The sequence below is a fragment of the Octopus bimaculoides genome, chromosome 22, assembly GCF_046866305.1.
Source record: "Octopus bimaculoides isolate indiv1 chromosome 22, ASM4686630v1, whole genome shotgun sequence".
Taxonomy (NCBI): domain Eukaryota; kingdom Metazoa; phylum Mollusca; class Cephalopoda; order Octopoda; family Octopodidae; genus Octopus; species Octopus bimaculoides.
Genome location: NC_142949.1, coordinates 2,176,114 through 2,201,786, shown reverse-complemented (window position 1 = coordinate 2,201,786; position 25,673 = coordinate 2,176,114). Strand labels below are relative to the sequence as shown.

General features: G+C 37.3%; 2 protein-coding genes across 4 annotated transcripts in view; one reads left to right on the top strand and one right to left on the bottom strand.

The window, feature by feature from the left end:
• The window catches only part of LOC106880045 (transcription elongation factor, mitochondrial), a 128,147-nt gene extending 111,280 nt beyond the window's left edge, over nt 1-16,867 (top strand). Inside the window, exons 2-7 of one of the 2 annotated variants that reach the window (XM_089339768.1) lie at nt 36-103; nt 5,696-5,820; nt 6,825-6,942; nt 9,710-10,072; nt 15,592-15,741; nt 16,435-16,867. In XM_089339768.1, the coding sequence (XP_089195894.1) occupies nt 6,865-6,942; nt 9,710-10,072; nt 15,592-15,741; nt 16,435-16,854 (1,011 nt within the window). In that variant the 5' untranslated portion in view covers nt 36-103; nt 5,696-5,820; nt 6,825-6,864 and the 3' untranslated portion in view covers nt 16,855-16,867. Of the gene's footprint in view, nt 1-35; nt 104-5,695; nt 5,821-6,733; nt 6,943-9,709; nt 10,073-15,591; nt 15,742-16,434 lie in introns of those variants that run through there. The other variant, XM_089339767.1, reaches the window with a different exon arrangement.
• A 1,901-nt stretch (nt 16,868-18,768) lies between these two features.
• On the bottom strand, nt 18,769-25,091 carry LOC106880043 (acireductone dioxygenase). 2 transcript variants are annotated; one of them, XR_016237956.1, is made up of 4 exons: nt 24,549-25,091; nt 21,153-21,266; nt 20,019-20,415; nt 18,769-19,091 (listed from the first exon to the last, which is right to left on the bottom strand). XR_016237956.1 is itself a non-coding variant. In XM_014929844.3 (4 exons), exons 1-4 carry the CDS (start codon nt 24,672-24,674, stop codon nt 18,972-18,974), a joined length of 540 nt encoding a protein of 179 aa, XP_014785330.1. In that variant the 5' UTR covers nt 24,675-25,091; the 3' UTR covers nt 18,769-18,971. The 2 variants fall into 2 exon arrangements, 1 of the variants encoding a protein (XP_014785330.1); XM_014929844.3 differs by having other exon boundaries at nt 20,236-20,415.
• Nucleotides 25,092-25,673: the final 582 nt, after the last annotated feature.

Sequence of the window (25,673 nt, the reverse complement as noted above, 5' to 3'; positions counted from 1 at the left end):
TTTAATGTGTTTTGTCTTCTTCTTCTCTTGACAAGGTCACTCGAGTTAAGAACCAATATTATATCGAGTGCCGACTGCTGGTGTCTTGACAGCCATAAAAGAGGTAATATTAAAACTATAAAGTGATATTTTATTGTTTCTCAATGAGAAGAAATAAATCTTTTATTGTCTTTTTTTAAAAGTTTATATTTTCTAGTGTTTTTTTACGAAGTGTTTAACAGCGTCAATAAGTAGATTTACTTTCAGATTAAGAGGGAAGTTCTAACCAGATCGAATCAAGTGATGTGATTTCAATTCGCGGTTGAATAATTGCATTTTCTAAGCGTTGGGTAAGAGGGAAATATTTCCCCCTAAAATATAGGTGCAAGAGTGACTGTATGGTAACGAGCTTGCTTCCCAACTACATAGTTCCGGGTTCAGTTTCAGTGAGTGACACCTCGAGCAATGTGTCGATTCACATGGTCTGATGTTATTCAAGATTGGTAAGAAGAGCACAAAAGTGAAATAAACCAATTGGATTGGCGCCCCACAATCACCGAATCTCAATATAATCGAACAGTTATTTAGAGTAGCAGATAAGGAGCCACTCTTCTCCACCATCGTTTCTGAAAGAGCTGAAGAAGGTTTTATTTGAAGAATAGTTCAAAATTCTGCTGTCAATCGTCCAGAATCTGTACGAGTTAATTTCTCGAGGTATTAAAGCTGTGATTGATGCCAAAGGTTGACCATCACCGCATTAAATAGTAAAACTTCCATCTAACAAGGAATTTCCATTATTTGGTCCAACTCGGATGCACGCGCGCGCGACCAACTTTTATAAAGTTTTTTTTTTTTGTCTATGAATTTCACCCACCACGCATTCGTCGGTTCGGGGTAATAGTAGTAAAACCTTACGCAAGATGCCTGCACCAGTCAAGAGAGATTTCTGTATATTACAGTTGTTGTAAGAAACTCTCCAATAATAGAATTATTATTAAAACTTCGACATGTCGAGCTAGAAGGATTAACTATCACCGTCCTAGACCATCCATGTATTAATGAATGTATTTCATATGAAGCCACAGCGAGCTGAAACAAATCTAGCAGTGTTAGCCCATGTATTGGCCTAACGGAAAATACATTTAAGAGCAGACTATACCAACATGGGATGCTGGACGGAAGGGCCGTTAAATTGGTCGGGATCTGGTTTGGCACAGATCTTCAGGTGGAGAAGAATTGGGACCATGTGACGATCAGGGTCGCCAATTTCACCTAGAAATGGGCCGAGAGAAAGCTATCCCAGAAAGGACTGGCAGAGGTGGCGAATACTTTTATCGATACTGTTATTTATTGTTGCTTGACTGTCGTACCTTGCTCTAGTTTATGTCTAACCAAACTGGAACGTGCACTCTTCCGCTTTCTGTGGAAGGGACGCGTTCCACTAATCAGGTGCTCCATTCGCTGTCAACACCCGCTGAATAGAAAGCTGAGCGTGCCGTGGCTGCCGATGCGCAGACAAGCACTGAGGCTTCGATATCTTCAGCGCTTCCTTGATGGTGAGCATCAAGTTAGAATTTTCCACAGCTAATCTCCTTGACTAAGTTGCAGTACTGGATCAAGCGTAGACCGAGGAAGGGCGCCTGGCACCTAAAGTGTCGTCAAGCGCTCACAGTCCTTTGTTAGTCGGGCAATGCGGTCGGCGGAAGTTCTACCCTGAGGTTTTACTGAGGGTAGTGGCGAGCAAGTGCGACGACGTCCTCGAGGAGATTCTGAACGTCGACAAGAATCAACTGACTGGTCTACTCCGGAAGACTTTTGGGTCGGAACATATGGATAATTTCCAGTGATCTTTGGAATGGCAGTCTAACGAGGGGCATTGCCGGTTTGTAATAAATTCTACAGGCATGGAAAGGCTATCAGCCTGGCTTGTCCGAGGTGCACGCAGAGCGACGAAACTACTCTACATGCTATCGTCCAGTGCCCGAGCATTGCTGACTTGTGGGCTTATGTCGAACACCTGGTGTCACGCGCAGGACGTATCCGATTATCGGCTGAGTCCATTGTGAAGATCTTTCCGCCGCTTTCCTTTGGCTGGGAAGGGCAGGTAGTGTTTCTTTGTCTGCTACCCTTAGCGAAAGAGGTTGCGTGGAGGACCAGATTGAAGGGGTTGAAGACAGATACTTTGCTCTTTGGCCGAGCCCCCAACAACTTTTTCAAGTTTCTCATGAAATGCAAAGTGAAGGTAGAGAGGGAAGTGCTGCCTCCTAGATATTTTGCTAAAAGGTGGGTGAATGTTGCAAGAATTATCCGAGTGAACGGGGCTACTATAGGCATTCGCCTGTAGACTGAAGGAGAGTGATGTGGAGAGAGCGCCTTCCCTAGAGGTCAGGGTTACCGTAGTTTTGTGGTATCACCCTAGGAAGTTTTCTTTTGGGGAATTATTCATTGTTACAATTTTATATTGTTACTGTGTTTATATTGTTACAATTTTATATTGTTACATGATTTAATGGATTGTTCTCCTCGTCCTTCCTTTAGAGATTTACTAATTAGACTATGCAATAAATTATTACTTTTCCTCATTACTCGAATTGAAAGTAATGATTCTTACTAATGAAGTAATGGTTCTTATTAATTTAATGATACTCGATTGAGATCTGAGAGCTAAATGTCGCTTACGACACCGATATATCATGTAACATAACTTTGTTTCTTTTATCTGTGAAGCTTATATGGCATTACTTACAAAAAATGACGGAACGAGTACAGTGAAACTGACACGTGGACTGGACCATCCGTAATGGAGTGTCCAACGTTTCGAACAGAGTGCTTCTTCAGGGTAGAGCTGATAGATATCATTTTTATCTTGAAGAAGGACCTTGTCCGAAGCGTTGAACACTCAGGATATCATCTTCACCCTGAAGAATGACTCTGTACAAAACATCGGATACTTCACTCCCTACAGCAATTTCACTTTACTTGTCATATTTTCAAAAGTTACAAGTCTTGCCAACTCAGACCAACACCCATAACCCCGGATTGCAATTTATTTGTTTTATCATGCTTGCTACATTTCAAAGTTACCTCTTAAAATAATGATAACAACGCCGTTGAAAAGATATTGAACATGCATCTACTTCCGCCTTTATTAATTATTCATTGTAAATATTCACTGGCGTGACCTACCACATAAGTACTGCGATTATGGCTCTTAAGTGGACGAAATTATTTTTGGAATTTACAGTTTTATAGCAAGTACTTATAGTATAGTAAAACTTTACTGCATTATCCTAATTTTTCACTTATAAACCAACAATAAATAACCATTGTATTTGATCTGAAATTGCCTGGGTCAGCCTGCAATATATCCTTTCAAATACTATCAGTTACGAGTCCTAGGTATTTTTCAGTTCCATGGTTTTTGAGCAAACTTTAGTGGCCTCTACAAAAGATCTCCAAGAGTTTCGAAGGTTTTACGTTGCAAATTACTCCACGATCTAATGATTGTAAAATTGAATTTGATATGTTATGGAGAAAGATATATCACTCCGTGATCTACAAGAGTTTTATATTGATTTCAAATTCTGGTACAAAGCCGGTATTTTCGGGAAGGGGATAAGTCGATTAGATCGACCCCAGAACTCAACAGGTACTTATTTTATCGACCCTGAAAGGATGAAAAGCAAAGTCAACCTCGGCGGAATTTGAAGTCAGAACGTGAAGACTGACGAAATGCCGCAAAGCGAAGCATTTCGCCCAGCGTTCTAACGACTCTACCAGCTCGCCACCCTACAAGATATATATTTGAGCTAAATTTGACAGTTTGCGTAAAAGGAAAAGAAAACACAAGACCCCATCCAAAAATAAAGGTATTTTTCCAAAATCAAAAATATTACCTAGATTATAGTAAGGAGAGATTGGTTTACTTATAGTAGCTGCCTTCAGCTTCAGCCACGGCCTCGAAACGGCCCCAGAACCCGTCGCATGCGTTCCTCAGTATATCCCTGATGTGATCTTCAAATGCCTTGATCCTGATCACCAGCTCGGCTTTGGTGTTTCAGATATTCCGGGTAATGCGTTTCTCAACCGCATCGCACACACACGGGATTACAATCGGGTGAGTTCGGAGGCCAGAAGTTGGAGTTGGTGAAGTCGGAGAAATTCTCCAAGAACCACTTCTGACACTTCCTGGGAGTATGACAGGAGGCTGAATTCTATTGCTACACATATAGCGATGCAGCAGCAATCCTGGAACCACAGCCCCCAGCAGCTTCATATAGCCGTCTGAATTGGGAAGTACATTGGGAATGTGTCCTTTACTATAACCCTGGACCATCCAACACCATGTGAGTATATTTTGTAGACAGAAATTATTTGGGAGCTCATCATCTTCTTTCTTTCACAAGAATAGTACTGACACTGATTTCGAAGTTTTGGTCAACTAAGCCATCAACGGCCAGTCTGATGATGGCTTAAATGGCGGAAACTTCGAAGTCACTGTTTCTACTATTCTTGTGAAACCAAAAGTACTGAGTAATCTTTCAGTTAAAAGTAAAATATATACACAGTAATACCTCACTTTGTGGAGACGCGTGGCCTAGTGGTTAGGGTGTCAGCACCATGATCGTAAGATTGTGGTTTCGATTTCTGGACCGGGCAACGCGTGGTGTTCTTGAGCAAAACACTTCATTTCACGTTGCTCCAGTCTACTCAGTTGGCAAAAATGAGTAACGCTACAATGGACTGGCGTCCCGTCCAGCTGGGGAACACATACGCCATTGAAACCGGGAAACCGGGCCCATGAGCCTGGTTAGGCTTTAAAAGGGCGCATTTATTATTTATTATAATGCCTTACTTTACCAGGACCCGCTTTACGAGACCTCGGATTTAGGAGTTTTATTTTTCAAGCACAAGATCTAAATTTTGAACGAAGTGCAAAAGTTTCTTCTACCATAAAAAATGATTCTGTGTGTTACCGAGAAATTTATAGAGAGCAAAAACAAGTTTCTTTTAAGCAAACAACTCTAGCCCTGTTTTTTACAAAGAAATCTACTGGTCCGTCTACGAGTGCTTGTGAATCAGTGATCGTATCTACAAGTGATGGTGTGCGCGAGTCTAGAAGGAGTTAAAGTGATTTAGAAAACAATAATGATAATAGTAATATTTTTTTATTATAAATGATCTTGACATTCTTTTTACTTTAAATAAAATATTCTTTACATTCTGCTGTTGTTTTATTGCCATTTATTTACGAGTATTATAAATTTTACAGGTAAAATATTTTGCTGGGAATGAATTATAATTTATAACATTGCTACAATGGGAAATTATTTATCTGCTTTACGAGTTTTCTCATTACGAGCGTTCTCCGGGAATAGATTAACTCGAATGTCGAGGCATTATTGCATATATAAGGCGAGCTGGCAGAATTGTTCACACGTCGGATGAAATGCTTATCAGCATATATATATATATATATATATATGTATATATATATATATATATATATATATATATATATATATATATATATATATATATATATATATATATATATATATATATATATATGTATATACACAGGGTGTCCTACAATCTAAAAAGATTTATTACAAAGGAAATTGATAAGATATCTTAATCAGACTTGTTCTATTGTACTCAGTGGTTTTCAAAGTTTTTAATCACATTGCATTTTTGTGTTTCATGCATCCTGCAGATTAAAGAGGCATTTTCCTGATTGAACCCCTAAGAAAGGGCTACTCCTCAAGAGAAGGCACAATGTGTAACATGGTTTGTTGAGACAAAATTGGATACGAAGGCTCGACGAAACTACAGAACAAAGTATGGAAGAGATCCATCTTTACGTCCGTTAATTCGTGCGAGGCACAAGAAATTTATGGAGACAGGGACAATGTTAGATAGACAAAATAAGAGAAAGGGAGATCTTGTAACGAAAAGTTAGATACATAGACAGTCAGACAGACAGACGGGTTGGCAGTTAGGTAGATAGATAGATAGATAGATAGATAGATAGATAGATAGATAGATAGATAGATAGGTAGGTAGGTGTGTAGGTAGGTAGGTAGGTAGATGGGTGGGCAGGTAGGTAAGTCGATAGATAGATCGTTAGACAGACAGACAGGCAGACAGGCAGGCAGGCAGACAGACAGGCAGGCAGGCAGGCAGGTAGGCAGGCAGGCAGGTAGGTAGGTAGGTAGGTAGGTAGGTAGGTAGGTAGGTAGGTAGGTAAGTAGATAGACAGACGGGTGGGTAGGTAAGTAGGTAGGTAGGTAAGTCGATAGATAGACAGACAGGCAGGCAGACAGGCAGGCAGGTAGATCGGTAAGTAGGTATGTGGTAGGTAGGTAGGTAGAGACATACGGGTAGGTACATAGATAGATAGATAGATAGATAGATAGATAGATAGATAGATAGATAGATAGATAGACAGGGAGTACACGTGTGAGAGAGATGGAAAGAAAGAAAGAGAGATGGGAGAAACAGAAAAGGAGAGGCGAGAGTTAGTGTGAATGTGAGAAAAAAATAAAACATGCGTTGAGCTGAATGAGAGTAAGAAGCGGTAAATAAAGAAACTGAGTGTGAGAGTAAGACATGAGAAAGAAAGAGCGATAGAGAGAGAGGTGGAGAAAGAAAGAGCGAGCGAGTGAGTGAAGCTAGAAAGCGAACACGGAGGAGAGAGGAAGAGAGTGATTGAGTGAAACTCACCAGTATAAGAAGGTAAATTAAATAACAGTTGCTCAGAGTGACCTCCCTTGAAAATTAAAAAAAAAAAAAAGAACTTGCATATTCCTGGTTTTGTAATTATTTCTTTTAATTGATTTCAGTCGTTGTATGTAGTTTTGTAGAACAGAAAATCGTTTGGAAATGGCTTTTTCATTCCATCATATCTGTCGAACGGCTTGGCGAACTTACTTCAGAGCCATTTCTCATAAGAATATTTCGGTAATTATGAAACCAAACTGCCAGGTTTTTGCTGGTTTGTGGCTTACACGTTTATATTTTTGTTTATAGGAACAAGTTGTCATAACAAATATAACCTTGAGAATTTATACATTCCCATTGTTGCTATTCACGTTGTTATTTAGTCCCGATTCAGTTGTGACTGAGTAGAGCTACAATCATTAATATTCCAACCTTGACTGTTGAGAATTATATTTCTCGTGTCCGTGTTTTAGGACGGTGAGGTAGGCTACTATTTGAGGGACAATAAACGGCATAACTACAGATATATACCCCAACTCCGACTTGTATATTGAGAAGCTCTCTTCTTCGTTTGACACGTTAAAACACTATTGCTATTGTTGTTTGTGTTTATCTTCCTCTGTTGTAATTCCATTCACCTCTATGAAACCTTATCATGTTAAAATGACATCTCGACTTCGTTCGTATTCGATTTTCAGCCATCACGGAAGGATAAAAAGCAAAGTTCACGTTGTTGTTAATTAACATCCTGATCAATTTAACAAGGGTTGTGAACGTTCCAACCATGACTTAATCATTTAACTCTCGGTGTTTATTTCGTTTTTTGAATTTATTATTTTTGTCTTTTATTCAGACATTGTTTATCTAGGCATACACTAACTAAAGTGTCTTTGTCGTTATGTAGACCCAGTAAAGTCCTTCTCCGACATTGCCCTTATTTTATTGACCCCGAGAGGATGAAGAGTAAAGTCGACTTTGACAGGATTTGAACTCAGAACGTAAAGGCGGACGAAATGTTACTCGGCATTCTTTCGGCTCCCCAAACAAATAATGAAAAACGTTCTTGCTATGTCCGTCCAGTTTTATAATTCAGATACAGTCTATCTAGGACTACACTATTTAATGATTCTTTCCTCGTTTTTTAGCCCCAATAAAATACTCTTTTCTACTCTAGGCACAAGGCTCGAAATTTTGGGGGAGGGGGCCAGTCGATTAGATCGAACCAGTACGCAACTGGTATTTAATTTATCGATCCCGAAATGATGAAAAACAAAGTCAACCTCGGCGGAATTTGAACTGAGAACGTAAAGACGGACGAAATACCACTAAGCATTTCGTCCGGCGTGCTAACGTTTCTGCCAGTTCACCGCTTTGCCCCAATGAAATACTGATTCAGCAGACAAAATGTTTTAGCTCTGTCCATCTGCAGACATAGTATATCTTGGACTACGGTGTCTAATGTGTTTTCCCTTGTTTAGTCCCAGGTCAAACCTGATGTAACAGACAAACGGTAAAGATGATGCCGATGTGATCATTCAGACTTAATATATCTAGGACTACATTTTCCGAATGTGTAGTTTAGGCCTAGGCCTGGTCTTATTCAACCAACTAATGCTAAAAGTCTTCCAGCCTTGGCCATCCTGTTTTATATCCAGTAAACGTGTATCTAGAACTGCATTATCTTGTGTCCCCCCTCGTTGTTGTGTTATGTCTGTTTTGATTGAGGATATCTGTTATCAACGATGTCCCAGCCTTGAATATCTGTCTTTTATTCGTTTAGAGCAAGGGTTCTCAACCATCTTTTCTTTATGGACCCCTTTGATTAATATTTTATTCTGATAGACCCTCACCACCCCATAGGCATTCAATATTTGGAAACTAGTTTTATAGAAACTTCTTTCAAAATGCCTATTTTGTTTTTTTCACACATTAACTTGTGTAAGTTGAGCAATGTAAAATGTCAGAGAAAGAAACCCAGCTGTTTCTTGCAATGCATAACAATACTCTTTACTCTCTTTTTACTCTTTCACTTGTTTCAGTCATTTGACTGTGGCCATGCTAGAGCACCGCCTTTTAGTCGAGCAAATCTACCCTAGGACTTATTCTTTGTAAGCCTAATACTTATTCTATCGGTCTCTTTTTGCTGAACCGCTAAGTTACGGGGACATGAACACACCAGCATCGGTTGTCAAGCGACGCTGGGGGGACAAACACAGACACACAAACATATACACACACATACATATATATATATATATATATATATATATATATATATATATACATATATATATGGTGGTTGTCTACTCCTTAAACAGAGTTTGACCACCTCTTGCACCTACACCTTAGCCCTTTCATGGCGTCTGATGTGGCTTTTTAAACCAGACAGTGTTTTGAAAAAACACCCACACAGATTGCACCTCTGATTTGCACTACCAATACCTGCAAGTAAGTTCTGCTCATTGTGGATCCTAACATGTCTTTTAAGACCCCCATTGGATTTGCAAACCCTCTGGCACACACCACATTCAACAAACACAAGTGCAGTTTCCGTCTACCAAATCCACTCACAAGGCTTTGGTCAGTCCGAGGCTATAGTAGAAGACACTTGCCCAAGGTGCCATGCAGTGGAACTGAACCCAGAACCATGTGGTTGGTAAGCAAGCTACTTACCACACAGCCACTCCACTTTTCCCCATGACTGCACTTGTGTTTGTTGAGTGTAAACAAAAGGCTCATTCAGACGGTGGCTTTTTTTTTCCAGCTCACTGTGTAACTATGTGTGGGCCATTCATTGTTCAGTAGATCAAGGAATTCTTATCTTGCTTGGAAACGAGCAAGGGTTGGTAACTGGAAGAGCATCCAATCATAGAAAATCTGTTTCAATAAATTATATTTGTTCCATGCAAGCATGGAAAAGTAGACATTAAAAGAATGATGATGTTGATAGTGATGATGATGATGAACAGTTTTTTTTTTTAATATTTTTCTTATGTCTTAATTCCAGGTCAAAACCTACTCCAAAGCAAGCATTTCTGAGAGTACTTTATTTGATTCCTTTTATTCTGATGAAGAAAGAAAGAACATTCTAGATTGCTTCAACAAAGCATCAGAAATAGAATTGTTAGCTACCAGACATCTCAACAAAATCAAAAGTTCCTCTGTTATATCTCACCGCGAACAATTTGGTAATTTTGCAACTTTGAACCAAATTTCTAAAGTTCCTGGTTTGAGTTTTCTTGAACTGCAGAAATTATTCAATACTTTAAAATCTTTGAATCATGAGAAAATGAAAGAACTGGTGCCGGCCTCCCTGTTATCTCCTGAAGTTACAAGAAGTCAACCAAACATGACCAAACAGAGATGTGATGTATGTATTTTTTATCTTTTATCTCTTACTGGATATATATATATATATATATACACACACATAGATATACATGTATGTATGTATATATATATCTATATATATATATACACACAAATAGATATACATGTATGTATATATATATATATATATATATATATATATATATATATATATATATATATATATATACATATATATATACATATATGTAACCTCATGGATATCGGTGGCGATTTTTTCTTCCTCCGTTATTCCCTTCTTTCGACTTTCTTTGTTTCCGACAAAGAGCTCCGCTCGAAACGTCATATTCTCTTTCTTTCCTTTCCCAAGCGTCTAGTAACACAATCTGTATCACGTCCTCACATTGTTTATTTGTCTTTTTCCTTTTTTGAACTTATATATATATATATATATATATATATATATATATATATATATGTAGTGGATCTTGCATGCATGAAGTGGATTCGATCCACCATAGCCAAATTTAAATTAACAGTTCAACAGAACTTTTCTCACGGTGGAACAATGGTTTTTCTCTGACAGCAGTTTTACATATTCCAGATGCCTTTTGCTAGGCCGAAATAATGTCTTCACCACTTGACCCTTTCTAACCGCTTCTACTTCACCAAAAGCTAGAATGGAAATATCACATACCGCCAACGAAGCTGATTGTTCTCAGCGATATGTCTATCCTGCTGGATAGTTATAAAAGCAAGAACCCCAAGCAAAAAGACAGTCAGTCGGTTCGTGACACCTCAATAAGTTAGTTAGCAGATGACAACTGAGTCAGAGACAGCTATCATCAGTTAGGGAGTGGAACACTAGAATCATGATTACAATCATGGCCACTACTAAAGATAGTGGTCAGCAAGAGAAATGAAATTTACTTTCAGCAACTGTGAGGCGCGCGCGTTACTATCAAACACTAATAGTGAGTGCTCAACACCGCATTGTTAGATAAAGATTCTTTATTTGTTGATTAAGACAACCATTGGTTTTATGCTAAGGACCATCTCGATAATTTTTCAAGCCTATCACATGGGAACATCAGTGTTCGTCTCCATTTTGGATTAAAACACAAAAAGTCCCAGAGTCGCAATAAATTCATGCGAGAACATAGATAAACCAAGAAAAAAAAAATAAACGCTATCAAGGGGAACTACTCTTGGATGATTATCTCCCTTGGTTTCGTCTTTTTGGAAAAATTGAAACACCAGTATTTTTATATATACACACCTACATTAATATTTAAATTTTGCAGTTCTAAAATTTACACTTCCATATTTACATGTATGATCACCTGGTTGCTTGTTTATCACAAGTTTTGGCATCAAAATTTTGCAGCTTTGGTCGTTTCGTATATTTTGTGTGTATATTCCTAGATTAGTATATATATTTTTTCGTTTCAGTCTATGTAGTATATATTTTTTCTTGTGTTTTTCTTTTGTGCATCTACATACATCCACATGCATGTACATGCACAAATATGCATACAACACACACACATATATATACATGTACACATATATGTATATATATCTATATCTATGTATGTGTATTTATAAGAATGTGTTTATGTATGTGTCCGTATGTATATCTATGCATGTATATATATTTATATATGTATGTCATTGACTCTGTCAATTATCAGAGCTGCGTTCTTTTTGTTTGTTTGTGTTCATGTGTATACATATGTATGTATGTATGCATGTATGTATGTGTGTGTATCCATACATATATGTATACATGTGTCTACGTTTGTATGTATGTATTCTGCATAGTCATGTGTTTGTGTGTTCATGTTTGTGTATTTGTGTGCATACCTCTGTCTTGTGTGTGCACGTTTGAGTGTGACTATGTGTATACGCTTGTGTGATTATGTACCTTCACCTGTTATGCATGGATGTGAGTCTACATATGTGTCCTTGTGTGTTAAGTGCGTGTGTATATGGTCATGTTTCAGTCTTCATTTGTGTGTGAGTGTGTGTTCTGGTTTGTCTGTATTACGCATATACCTATCAATCTACTTATCTATCTATTTACTTACATATCCATTTACCTTCACACATGTAGGTGTAGGTAAATGGATATGTAAGTAAACAGATAGATAAGTAGATTGATAGGTGCATACGTAATACGGACAGACAAGCACACATACATATACATACATGCACGAATGAAGACTGAAACATGACCATATACACACCTACACACTTCACACAAAGACACATATGGAGACACACATCTGTACATAACAGATGCACGTACATATTCACATATTCCTTTGATATTGCTGCACCTCTTATGTGTCCATAGCTTGCACTGGGTACATCTTATAGAGTTTCTACCTACGCCTTTTCTACAGATCAAGCAGGGCCATCTACCTGAAGGGGTTTGTGTTTTGTCTACCTTCCTACTTATTAGGACTTTATATATGTATATATATATATATATATATATATATATACATATATATATATATATATATATATATATATATATATATATATGTATAAATATATGTATATATATAAATATATGTGTATATATATATATATATATATATATATATATATATATATATATATCATCATCATCATCATCATCATCGTTTAACGTCCGCTTTCCATGCTAGCATGGGTTGGACGATTTGACTGAGGACTGGTGAAACCGGATGGCAACACCAGGCTCCAATCTAATTTGGCAGAGTTTCTACAGCTGGATGCCCTTCCTAAAGCCAACCACTCAGAGAGTGTAGTGGGTGCTTTTACGTGTCACCCGCACGAAAACGGCCACGCTCGAAATGGTGTCTTTTATGTGCCACCCGCACAAGCCAGTCCAGGGGCACTGGCAACGATCACACTCGAAAATCCTACGGGAGCTAGTCAGGCGGTACTGGCAACGGCCACGCTCAAAATGGTGCATCTCATGTGCCACCCGCACAAGAGCCAGTCCAGGGGCACTGGCAACGATCTTACTTGGCTTGCCGGGTCTTCTCACGCACAGCACATTTCCAAAGGTCTCGGTCAGTAGTCATCGCCTCGGTGAGGCCCAATGTACGTAGGTCTTGCCTCACCACCTCAACCCATGTCTTCTTGGGCCTACCTCTTCCACGGGTTCCCTCAACTGTTAGGGTGTGGCACTTTTTCACGCAGCTATCCTCATCCATTCTCACCACATGTCCATACCAGTGCAATCGTCTCTCTTGCACACCACAACTGATGCTTCTAATGTTCAGCTTTTCTCTCAAGATACTTACACTCTGACGGGTATTCACATTGACATTACACATCCAACGGAGCATACTGGCTTCATTCCTTGCGAGCTTACGTATGTCCTCAGCAGTTACAGCCCATGTTTCACTGCCATGTAGCATGGCTGTTCGTACGCATGCGTCATACAGTCTGCCTTTTACTCTGAGTGAGAGTCCCTTTGTCGCCAGCAGGGGTAAGAGCTCTCTAAACTTTGCCCAGGCTATTCTTATTCTAGCAGCTACACTTTCAGCGCACCCACCCCCACTACTAACTTGGTCGCCCAGATAGCGGAAACTATCGACTACCTCTAGTTTTTCACCCTGGAATGAGATAGAAGTTGTTTCCTGTTTGTTTACAGTCTTTATTGCACCTGAACATCTGCCACAAACAAAAACTAACTTGCTAGTTAACCTGCCTTTGATGTTGCTGCACCTCTTATGTGTCCATAGCTTGCACCGGGTACATCTTATAGAGTTACTACCTACTCCTTTTCTACATACTGAGCAGGGCCATCTACCTGAAGGGGTTTGTGTTTTATCTACCTTCCTACTTATTAGGATTTTGGTTTTAGCTGGGTTGACTCTAAGGCCCTTCAATTCTAGACCTTGCTTCCACACCTGAAACTTCTCCTCTCGTTCTGATAGTGACTCCGCAATTAGGGCAAGGTCATCAGTATAGAGGAGCTCCCAGGGGCAACTTGTCTTGAACTCCTCTGTGATTGCCTGGAGGACTATGATAAATAAGAGGGGGCTGAGGACGGAACCTTGGTGGACCCCTACCTCTACCCGGAATTCATTGCTGTACTCATTTCCAACCCTCACCTTACTGGCAGCATCTCTGTACATGGCTCGCACGGCTCTCACTAACCATTCTTCTATCCCAAGTTTCCTCATTGACCACCAGATAAGGGATCGGGGGACCCTGTCAAAGGCTTTCTCCATGTCAACGAAAGCCAGGTACAGAGGTTTATCCTTAGCTAGGTATTTCTCCTGCAGCTGTCTCACTAGAAATAAGGCATCAGTAGTGCTTTTACCTGGCACGAACCCAAACTGCATCTCATCTAAATTGATTCGCTCCCTAATTAGTTGGGCTATGACCCTCTCTGTAACTTTCATAACCTGATCTAACAGCTTGATGCCTCTGTAATTATTTGTATCTAAAGCGTCACCTTTACCTTTGTAGCAGTTGACTATGATGCTGCTACACCAGTCATTGGGTATGACTCCTTCGTGTATCACCTGGTTCGTAATACAGGTGACTAGGCTATAGCCAACACTGCCAGATATTTTGAGCATTTCTGCAGTGATTCCTGATGGGCCGGGGGCTTTCCCGGTCTTCATACTCTTAATTGCTTTATCTACCCCGGTACTATCAACTCGGATAGCTGGTCCCTCTATTGGGTCGACATACGGCAGGCTCTCTTCCTCCCATTCATTCTCTTTATTAATATATATATATATATAAGCAACAAGATATATAATTTTTTAATTCCTTTTCTCCTTATTGGAATCGAAAAATAAATTAAAATTAATATAGGGCTGCAAATGGAAGCGCTCAAGTGAAAAACCAAGGCCAAAGACAAACTCAGTGGTTAAAAAATATACATCGGAATTGAGCAAGCAGCTTCATGTCATCCGCATATAGCCACACGGTTGAACATAAATAAATACATACTAAAATACCATGGTATTCAGCACACAGAACCCAGTGGTATAAGAATATATATATATACACATAAAAAAGTGTGGAAAACCTGTAAAGAACGATGTGTATGAAAGCGTATGCAGGAAATAGGAATGTATATAGAGCAAAGTGACTAAAAATTAAATTAATTTAGTTAAACGAATAGAGGTAAAAGGAATCCAGAATAATGTCCATTATTTCCTCCCAAAAAGTACTTTAACCTCAATATTGTATTTGATGTTAACTCTAGTGTAGTGTGAACGACCTGGTATTTTAATTTGTATTTATTTATGTTCAATGGTGTGAATACATAAAGTTGTTTGCTCAATTGTGATTGGGTTAGGGTTAGGGTATATATATTTATATATATATATATAGGTATATGGTTCATATCACAAGGTGATGTCTTATCTCCATTTAAAACTGGTTAAATAAGTACTAACATACACAAACACTCACTAGCACACATTTTATGCATACATATTAAATAACTTATCTATGTATAGAATATATATATATATGTATATATTTAATGTTTTTTTTTTTTTGTTTGTTTGTTTGTTTCTGTCTCCCAAACAGTCTATAACAAGTCTTGTAGCCTTAGACATTCAGACTGATCGTATCACATGGTTGAAGATGTCTCGAAACCTTGATGTAGTCGACTGGAATCAAACAATGATTTTCAATAAGCTCTATATGAAATATGATGTTACTGCATACTTTGAAAAGGTATTCTCTTTTCGTTCATATTGCAACTAACTCTGTGTAACACAATTTTTATTTATTCATTTATTTTGTGTTTTGGCTGGTGTTATTTCCTATTTGTTTCTCTCTAGAAATCAAAGGGAATAACTACCATTCCCTTCAAACTTTGCTTCTGTGACCTGGGCTTCAGTGTTTCGAAACTGACTTTATCTTCCATTACATTTCAGACTGATTCAGCACTGAGTGGCTGAAGCAGAATTTTCTAGAACTTTCAAGAACTTCCAGAATGTTCTGGTAGTATAAATACAGGGATTGTAAGCTCAGTGTGTGCAGAAAAGCATAAATGTTACGTTTTGCTTATATATTGTGTTTGTGTTCAGCTGTTCAACAGCTGTTTCATTAGGATATCATTAAATGTATAACTATATAATAAAATTTCAAAGTTCTCTTTACTAAAATCATCAGGAATGTTATGTTAATCAGAAAACTGCTACATTTATGCTAATTATGTTGCTGTAAAAGATTGTTTTAACTCATTATGTATATATTTGTGAGTCTGGATTTACTGCAATGTAATAACAAGTGACAGTTTAATGACCTGGAGGAAATCCAGGCATTTGATTGGATTTGAAACTAATAGTAATTGTAACATTTTTATTAATCTACAAGAATATTTTATATACAGCATTAAAATTGATATATAAATTATTTCTTCAGATTCATAATTGCATTGAAAACCTACCTAAGGCAAGTATATACACCCTGGAGAATAAGACCTACCGCTACCCAAGTCTACGAGTCGTACCATTTGTTGTCAGTCTGCGAACCATTGAATCAATGTTGGTGACCATGTTAAACCATAACTACAACGTGGACAAAACTCATCGTGTTTACACCATCAGGCCCAATGCCATTAACAGACTCTTTAACCTGTCCATCGGTGGTGAACGAGTGAGTGGGCAACACATATTCAGAGACATCATCAACCACAAAAGAACATACTGTGACCTTGACGTAAATATATCTAAGCCGCTCTCCGACCGCTTCTTCCAGTACGATACAGTGCAGCAAGAAAAGATAACCTGTTGCTTACTGCAAGCTCTATCATTTTATAAATTAATTATTCTCAATAAATGAATCTTTTATTTCATACTTGATTCAATCATTAGACTGCGGCCATGCTGGGGTACTGCCTCAAAGAATTTTTAGTCAGATGTATCAAACCCATAATTATTCTTTTAAAGCCTGCTACTTATTCTATCAGTTTCTTTTGTTGAATCGCTAAGTCCGTTGTATACTCATTTACTTGTTTCAGTCATTTGACTGCGGCCATGCTGGGGCACCGCCTTTAGTTGAGCAAATCGACCCCAGGACTTATTCTTTGTAAGCCTAGAACTTATTTTATCGTTCTCTTTTTGCCGAACCGCTAAGTTACTGGGACGTAAACACACCAGCATCGGTTGTCAAGTGCCACTAAAGCATTCTGCCCAGCATGCTACCTTGTTTCTAACAAATCATCATCATCATGAAATTTTAATAAGTTCTAATTTCATCATCAACATTTAAGGTCCATTTTCCATGCTGGCAATGGGTTGGACGGCTTGATAGGAACTGGCAAGGCCCGTAGCTACCCCAGGTGATTTTTTTTGCAAGAGGAGTTAAGTTGATCCCATTGACCTCCAGTGTTTCACTGGTACTTAATGTATCAACTTCAAAAGGATAAACGGCAAAGTTGACCTCGGCAGAATTTGAACTCGGAATGTAACGGCAGATGAAATACTGCTGAGCATTCCACCTGGCAAGCTAACAATTCTACCAGCTCACCACCTTAATAATAATAATAATGATAAATCAAACAACCAACATTATCCTCAATGGAAGGGGAAATCAAACTCATTTCTTTTCTTCTGTTTTTTACATTCCAAAGTTTTTTAATAAAATACAAAAATTATATATATATATATATATATATATATATATCAGTGTATTGATAGATATATATATATATATATATACACACACACACATATATATATATATAATACAGATAATAAATGAGTATGTGCATATACGCGTACATGTATGTACATACCTACATCTACCTGTATATATATATAGATGCATATCTGGATACAGGACGTTGCAAAAAAAAACGTGGACAAAATGATAAACAGAGTACAGAAAACACACAGGCCACATAGAGAACATTTCCTTCATCAGCTGCCACCATTCTAAAACTAAACATTTCGAAGAGTTAGGGTATATATATATATATATATATACAGCTTTAAGCTGAGTTTTGTTAAATTTTTGCTCATTTTCCTGATATCTGCTGCTCAGTTATACTTTTTTTTTTCAGAGTGATTGGTGGCTTATTTGAGAATTTTAACTCTTATATCTAGCATGGTACTTTGTATATACTCTATCATAATTTTTATTGTATAGCAATTTAACGCTATTATTGCTTGCTGGCCACTAATATTATTATTATTGTTGTTATTATCAATTATTTATATTTACTGCTAATGATGATGATAATAATAATAATATCTATATGAATATTTACTCATATGATTTAAACACATGCACTAAATGCAATTGTGACTGACCTAGTCTCAGGAATATTACCAGAAAATACTCAAATATTTAACAATACATTAAGATATTTGAGGCTGTATCATTAGCTTATAATTATCATATATGAAACAATTAAACAGTTCAGAAAAATTACATCCAACACATAAAAATACCTATAATATATATATATATATATATATATATATATATATACGATTTTGTTTTTTATGTTCTTGTTTCTCTTTTTGTCTACATTTTTTTTTATGTCCTGTACCCATATATGCATGTATATATACATATATATGTAGGTAAGTACATATGTATGTATATATGCATATATTTATATATTATTTATATTATTATATGATTGAACACTATGCATCCTTTTCCAAGTAAGTTTTATCTATCTACACACACACATATATATATATATATAGTTCAAATTTACAGAAAAACAAAAGACGAAGACAGGTGTAAGAACAACAAGCAGGTGTATTAGTTTGACACTCAAGAAAAATGGAAAATTCATTTATGTTTCAAGCCTACATACATACACACACACATACATACATACATAGACATGTGTATGCGCGCATATACAAAGGTATTAATATAAGTTCATTTATTTTTTGGTAATTATTTTCAGTTCTTGCTAATACACTTGATGACAGAGTTCTTCATGCTTCTAATCCAATTGATTTCAAGTACTGCTTTCGACACTCTAAGTCGTCAGATGGTCTCACGTGTGGCGTCCATATAGGCACTCCTTTGAAAAGCCGCATAGCTTTGATGTATTTCTGAGAAAAATGGAAAAGAGAAAACTTACAAATCACATATGCAAACACAAGATTTATATATATAGAGAGAGAGAGAGAGAAAGAGAGAGGTGTGTGGCTATATTGTAAGAAGCTTGCTTCCCAACCACACGGTTCTAAGTTCAGTCCCACTCTGTGGCACCTTAGGTAGCTTCAAGCCTACCAAAGCCTTACAAGGGGATTTGGTAGGTGGAAACTAAAAGAAGCTTAGCATACGTGTGTCTGTCTGTCTGTCTGTATACCCCCCACCCCATACTGCTTGATAGCTGATGTTTTTGTGCTTACATCCCCATAACTTAGCGGTTCAACAAAACAGAGAGAAATCCACCGTGTGTATTTATTACATGCTAGAAAGAGCAGTCAAGACCCATACCACAAAAAGAAAGATTCTTCTTTGTAGGCAGGCGGGATATTTAAATGAATGAAAAAAAATCAATTAATTTTATACCCATGAGTATCACTATCAATGATCAATTAAATCAATTAATTAATCATTAAATTGATTAATTGGCCATCTGTAGATCCTCAGTAACATCGCTGAACAATGCATAATTATGAAACTACAATACATACCAAAAACCACACGCATGCTTAGTTCCATCTTTATACATCATGGATTCAAAATTAAATATCCTTAAAACATCATACCAAGCCAGAATTGTACCGCAGTGAATAAATTTGACAGGGTGATGCCCAGCTGAAGAAGCGAAATATTTAACTATATAAATACAGGGTAAAAATTATTAAAAAATAATTTTTTACCAGTTGTCAGCATGTGTAATTAGAAGTCAGAAGTAATTAAATGTCAGTGGTATGACTGCTCTTTCTAGCATGTAAGAAATGCACATAGTGGATTTCTCTCCGTGTATAAAATCTTATGTACTATTACATAGAAATATTTATGCTCACTCTCTCCATCAAATTGACATTTCCTGAACACGTGCACTATATGCCATATGTCCAAGTGATAGCAGAGCAACGTGAGATAAAGAGTTTTGCTGAAGAACACAACGCAACACCCAGTCTAGGAATTGAAATCAGGATCTCGCAATCATCAGTGCAACACCCTAACCACTAGGTGACATATCTTCACTAAAATGTAAAATAATAATGATGCCATTACAACCTTGGAATCAAGGGTGAAACGATGGTAAAGCCCAGCTGGTAACACTATAAGATCTTTTTTCTCAACATATATACGGATCCACTTGTCATTTTTGTTTCGGATATCAAAGTAACCAGATCCATTCAATACCAAACGAACTTCATCATCAGTATGAAGATGTTCCGTGAAGAAGGTCTTGAGCTAAAACAAAAAAAAAAAAAAGAAAACGGTAAAGAGACAACATCATGTAATGAGGATATTTTTCCAGATGAAGAAGAGCTAGTCTCTAATTGTGGAGGGAACCTGAGGAAGAGATAGACCCAGGAAGATGTGGGACAAGGTGGTGGAATATAAATCTTCAGATGTTCAGTCACATAGAAGCAATGATAAGGGACTAAGACTTCTGGTGATCTGTTGTGCTTGAGAAGATAGTGTTTGTGCATGGAAGGTGCACAGGTACAATTAACACTAAAAATTTATAGAAAATAAATTCCATCACATGTCAGAGAGGAAAACTAGAATTGTTCAATAGCTTCTATTACCTAGGTGACCAAGTTAATAGCTGGAGTGGATGCTCCAAGAGCGTAGCTGCTAGAATAAGAAAAGGTTGGTCAAAGTTCAGAGAGTTCCTACCTCTGCTGGTAACAAAGGGCCTCTTGTTCAGAGTGAAAGACAGACTGGATGATGAAGGGCATCCAGCTGTAGAAACCTTACCAATTCAGATCAGAACCAGACGCAGCATCCCTGCTCACCAGTTTTCAGCTAAACCATCCAAGCCATGTCAGCATGAAAAGCAGATGATAATGAGGAGGAGGCTATAAGTTCTACAGAAAAACCTGTAGAGACAACCTTAACAAATAATAATAATAATGGTTTCAAATTTTGGCACAAGGCTAAGAACTCTGCAAGAAGAAGAAGAATAAGAAATGCACACTAACCATATTATCGAAGTTGGGAAATCTAGAGGGATGGATGTCCACTGTATCATCATAGGTGTAACCAAATTTTTGCTTTAAAGATTCAAATTCACCATTGTAGGAATCAACATCAATCTGAAAAGAGAAAAATAAATGTTCTTAATAAATCTTGAGAAACACGAAAATGGATGTGGTTAAGAGTTTCCCTTCACTTCTCAAACACGTGGTTCTGGGTACAGTTCCAATGCATGGCACCTTGGACAAGTGTCTTCTGCTATAGCCCCAGGCTAACCAAAGCCTTATAAGTGGATTTGGAATAAGAAACTAAAAATAAAGTTCATCACACACACACATATACAGTACTAGACCAAATTTCTGGCAAACTTGGGCCTGGAAGTAGCCTGGATTTCTGGATTTTGGGGGATTTCCAGAGACAACCTAAATATAAATATAAAATATATATACATATATAAAAAAGAAACTATATTGTGTTTTCTAGATTATGTGGGTTGCCCTTTGGCAAGGCATAACACTTGTTTAGCCACCCTGCCAGGGATAAGGCAAAGTCATGGTGATAGCAGCATGGTAGATTGTGAAAAGGTAGTGGAAGAGCTCAACTGAGCCAATCGTGTTTCTTACATTCATGCTGAGCAGAGGAATCTTAGAAGATCAATGCTCAGGATCTTTGAGCTCTATAAAAGAGTAACTGCAGCACATCCATATAAAACACATATTGCTAGGTTTGTACCACCCCCTTGAGACCCAACTACACTCTAGATGAAATATATAGAACGCCTCATAAGTAATATAAATGTCCTAAATTCAGTGGTGGTGTTAATGAAGTTGTTATGCATTAATTTAATGTTAAATTTATTTTTATTACTGTATATTGGTTTATACATAAATATATACAAGATCTACACAGATATAAGAGTTAGAACTTGAGATCTACTCGTGGACCTTTTTCCGAGGAAATTTTTGCCTGCTACACTAAAAAGTTTCCCCACCCCTGATATAAATATACTCTAACAACCACACACGTGTGTGTTTAACCCTTTTGACGTCAACTGACCTGAGACCACCCTTGTCTTCCGATACAAAATTCCTGTTTAAAAGTGGTATACATGAAAACCTTTCATCAAAAGTTTCATGTTAATTCATGTTCCAAATACGATAACAAAAGTTATTTTACTAAATTCTTTCTTTTCAAAATTAATTGCAACAAAGGCAGTGAATTTCAATAGAATTTTGTTAACAAAAGGATTAAAATATTCTCAAACACACGCTTATATGAATGCTTATTTACAGATGTACGTATGCTTATAAATACAAAGAGAAACACAACCTTGTCCCTACCCTCCAACTTTTTGAAATATCTTACATATATTATTATTATTAATATTATTATTATAAAGACAGCGAGTTGGCACAATCATTAGCATGCCAGATGAAATGCTTAATGGAATTTCATTTATCTTCACGTTCTGAGTCATTTTTGTCTTGTTTTATTTTCGTGACCGGGGCATAAACTGTATATTGACCACTATTTCCACCAGATCGTTTATGTTAGAATTCAGAAAACATATACATTGAGTAGTAAAGTTACTCGTGTTCTGACATTTCGTTCTGTTTTGCTTATTTACATTCCCAATGTAGTTACGATTTTGTAAAACAGTGAATAAAAAAGAAAAAAATAAAGGTTATACGTTTTAGCTGTTATTTCTAGGTGTTCCGCAAGCCCCTTTATCAAGCGTCACAAATTCACCTGAGAACGGGACAGAGTATCTGACGGAGGTCTGGAATAGCATGCATAAACAAGTTGGATTTCAGTGCCAATCATTGAATAGCGGAATTCTGGTTTAAGCACCCCATAGGATCTATTCAAAAAGATCCACCCCGTATAAGCCCTCGTGAATTTTTTACTTTTTGAAATTTTCAGAAAATTTTTGCGAATTTCTGTCCTTCCAACGGGAATTCATTCGATTATACAAAAAAAAAAAATCCTAAAAGCTCTTTTTCGAATTTTTTCACGGTCAGTTTAAAATACGGACAGTCCGAATTTTTTACTTCAATCCTAACCATAGACCACCTTTGGGTGCATCATTCCGTTAAATATTTATGGGAAGAAAAATACTAAAAGGCACCAATACATGACAGAGTAACAAAGAAACAAGGAAGGTATCAGGTGGTCGTGAGATGTGCTAAAAATAACAGCTAAATCGCATACAATTTTATTTTTTGCCTAACCTTTTAAATTTCGGTACTATTCATGAAGTGTGGTCCCGGTGCGCGCACTCGCACATCCGCACTAGTGAGTCGTGACTAGTCGATCCAACGACTACCCAGCGCGAGTGCGCATCATGCGCATAAATAGTTGTGACACCAAAATACATCCTGGAAGAACGTCAAAAGATTAAGATGGGGAAGATTCAACAACAAAAAAATTATTTACTTTGTGTTTTATTTACTTTGTTTAGGATCAACTAGTCACGACTAACTTGCGCGAGTGCGCGCACCGGGACCATTCTTCTTGAATAGTACCATTTCCGTATGTAGAACACAAATTCGCAAAAACTAGGAAGTTATGAGAATCGATACGTCAGAGATTTGGCTGTTGTTTCTAGTATGTGGAGAGACCACTTCCGAGCTTTACGTGTCTGTGCCACAAAGCACCTTAAGCATGCGTGATTGAGCAAATGCAATTATAAGCAATCGAAATAATGGTGTCAAAGTTCACAGGGTGGGGCAAGTGGGTACAAAATTAAAATTTTGAAATGCTAATTTTTTGGCCGTTGACCTCTCCGCCCCGCGTGGAGGGTGTACTTGTAAAAAATTTACCAAAATTTTGATGCAAGGTTTAAATTTTAGACAACTTCAAAACAGGAATTTGTATCAAATACTTGGGTATTGTACCACAGAGGTTCGTATGAAAACTCTTCTTCTGTAGACACAGCTACACCATGTATAAGGGTGACAGAATATCTGGCGGAGACAGCCGAATTTAAAATAATAAAATTTGGTGACAAAAGAAATCTAATTTCAAACCGTATTTGGTTTAAAAAGCTTTACTTCACAGTTAATACAGGGTGTCCACAAAGTCTGGGTACATGAGGACTAACATATACTTTAAGAAATTATTATTTCTTATATTTAATTATTTATGTTATGATTTTATTTACTCCATGTACCCACATGGAGACGAACACATACTTAAGAAATTATTATTTATATTTAATTATTTATGTTATTGTATTTACTCCATGTATCCACATAGAGACTAACACATACTTTAAGAAATTATTTTTTCTTATATTTAACTGTTTATGTTATGATTTTGTTTACTCCATGTACCCAGACCTTGTGGACACCCTGTAAATTGATAGCAAACGAGAAAACCAGGTCTAAAAGAAAACTTACTTCCCAATATTTAACGCCGATCTCGTCTAGCTCGGAGAGGCTAACATCTTGGTTGGGTTGTAGTTTATTAGGGAGTTGCTTCTCTTCCCCGTCACTGATATCTTCCATGTACCAAGCTTGTACCATTATGGTTATTTCTGAGTAAAGCACCCGCTACGCGCTTCAATTGACTCTGCTTCTCGCGCGCACTGTAAATGGCGTCGTCGCGCTGTGGTGAAAGGACGATTGAGGCTGTTCATCAGGTGCGGACGGTACATTTGTGTCTGACTGGTTGATCACACAATTGCTATCTATAACCGTGACAAGCATTGTACATGTAAAGCAATGTCGTACTTATCGGATCTTATCTGGGTGAAAATTACTCGAGTTTGGATTGCTAGTCGTGAGTGGTCGATCCTATTATTTTTAAACTTCAAACTTCATTTGGGATCTATTTTAAAACAGGGGGCCACATTTTTCATTAATGTTTTACGTAGTGTTTTTGGTACGGAAAGACTTTCAAAGGTAGAGATAGACTATATGTAATCTGAACCTTTCCCCCCCCCCCCTTATTTATTAATTTTTTTACGGAATCCCACGTTTTAGGCTATGGAGATTCCGATTCTGAAAAAAAAATTTTTGAAAAATTTCAATCCCCCCCCCCACACACCAAGCAGGCTATTTACATACTAGAAATAACAGCCAAATCTCACAAAACGTGTTAGGTTTAGGTTTAGGGTTACGGTCAGGGTTAGGGTTAGGTTTACCCTATGGATCTATATAAAAACCGGGGGGGGGGGTCGAAATTTTGAAATTGAGATTTTTGAAAAAATTTTTCCAGAATTGGATTCTCCATGGTCTGAAACATAGGATTCCGTAAAAAAAACAAAATTTAAAAGGGGGGGGGTATACCCAGATTACATATACTCCATCTCCACCCTTTCAAACTTCGTATACTTATCTATTTTGTGTTATAGAACAGAAAAATATTTTTGTATTCGAATTTATTTCATGTAAAAAATTGTCCCCGTTTTAAAAAAGATCCTAAAAATATAATTTTCAACAGAGAGAATTTATCAAAATAGAAAACAAATGAAGGATCTTTTTTAAAACGGGGGCCACATTTTTCATTAACGAAACACTTTG

Coding starts and splice junctions, on each gene's coding strand:
- LOC106880043 (XM_014929844.3), bottom strand. CDS start 24,674: ATGGTACAAGCTTGGTACATGGAAGATATCAGTGACGGGGAAGAGAAG. Junction 21,267..24,548: donor TCGGCGTTAAATATTGGGAA/GTAAGTTTTCTT, acceptor TTCTCTTTTCAG/ATTGATGTTGATTCCTACAA. Junction 20,416..21,152: donor TTCCCAACTTCGATAATATG/GTTAGTGTGCAT, acceptor TTTTTGTTTTAG/CTCAAGACCTTCTTCACGGA.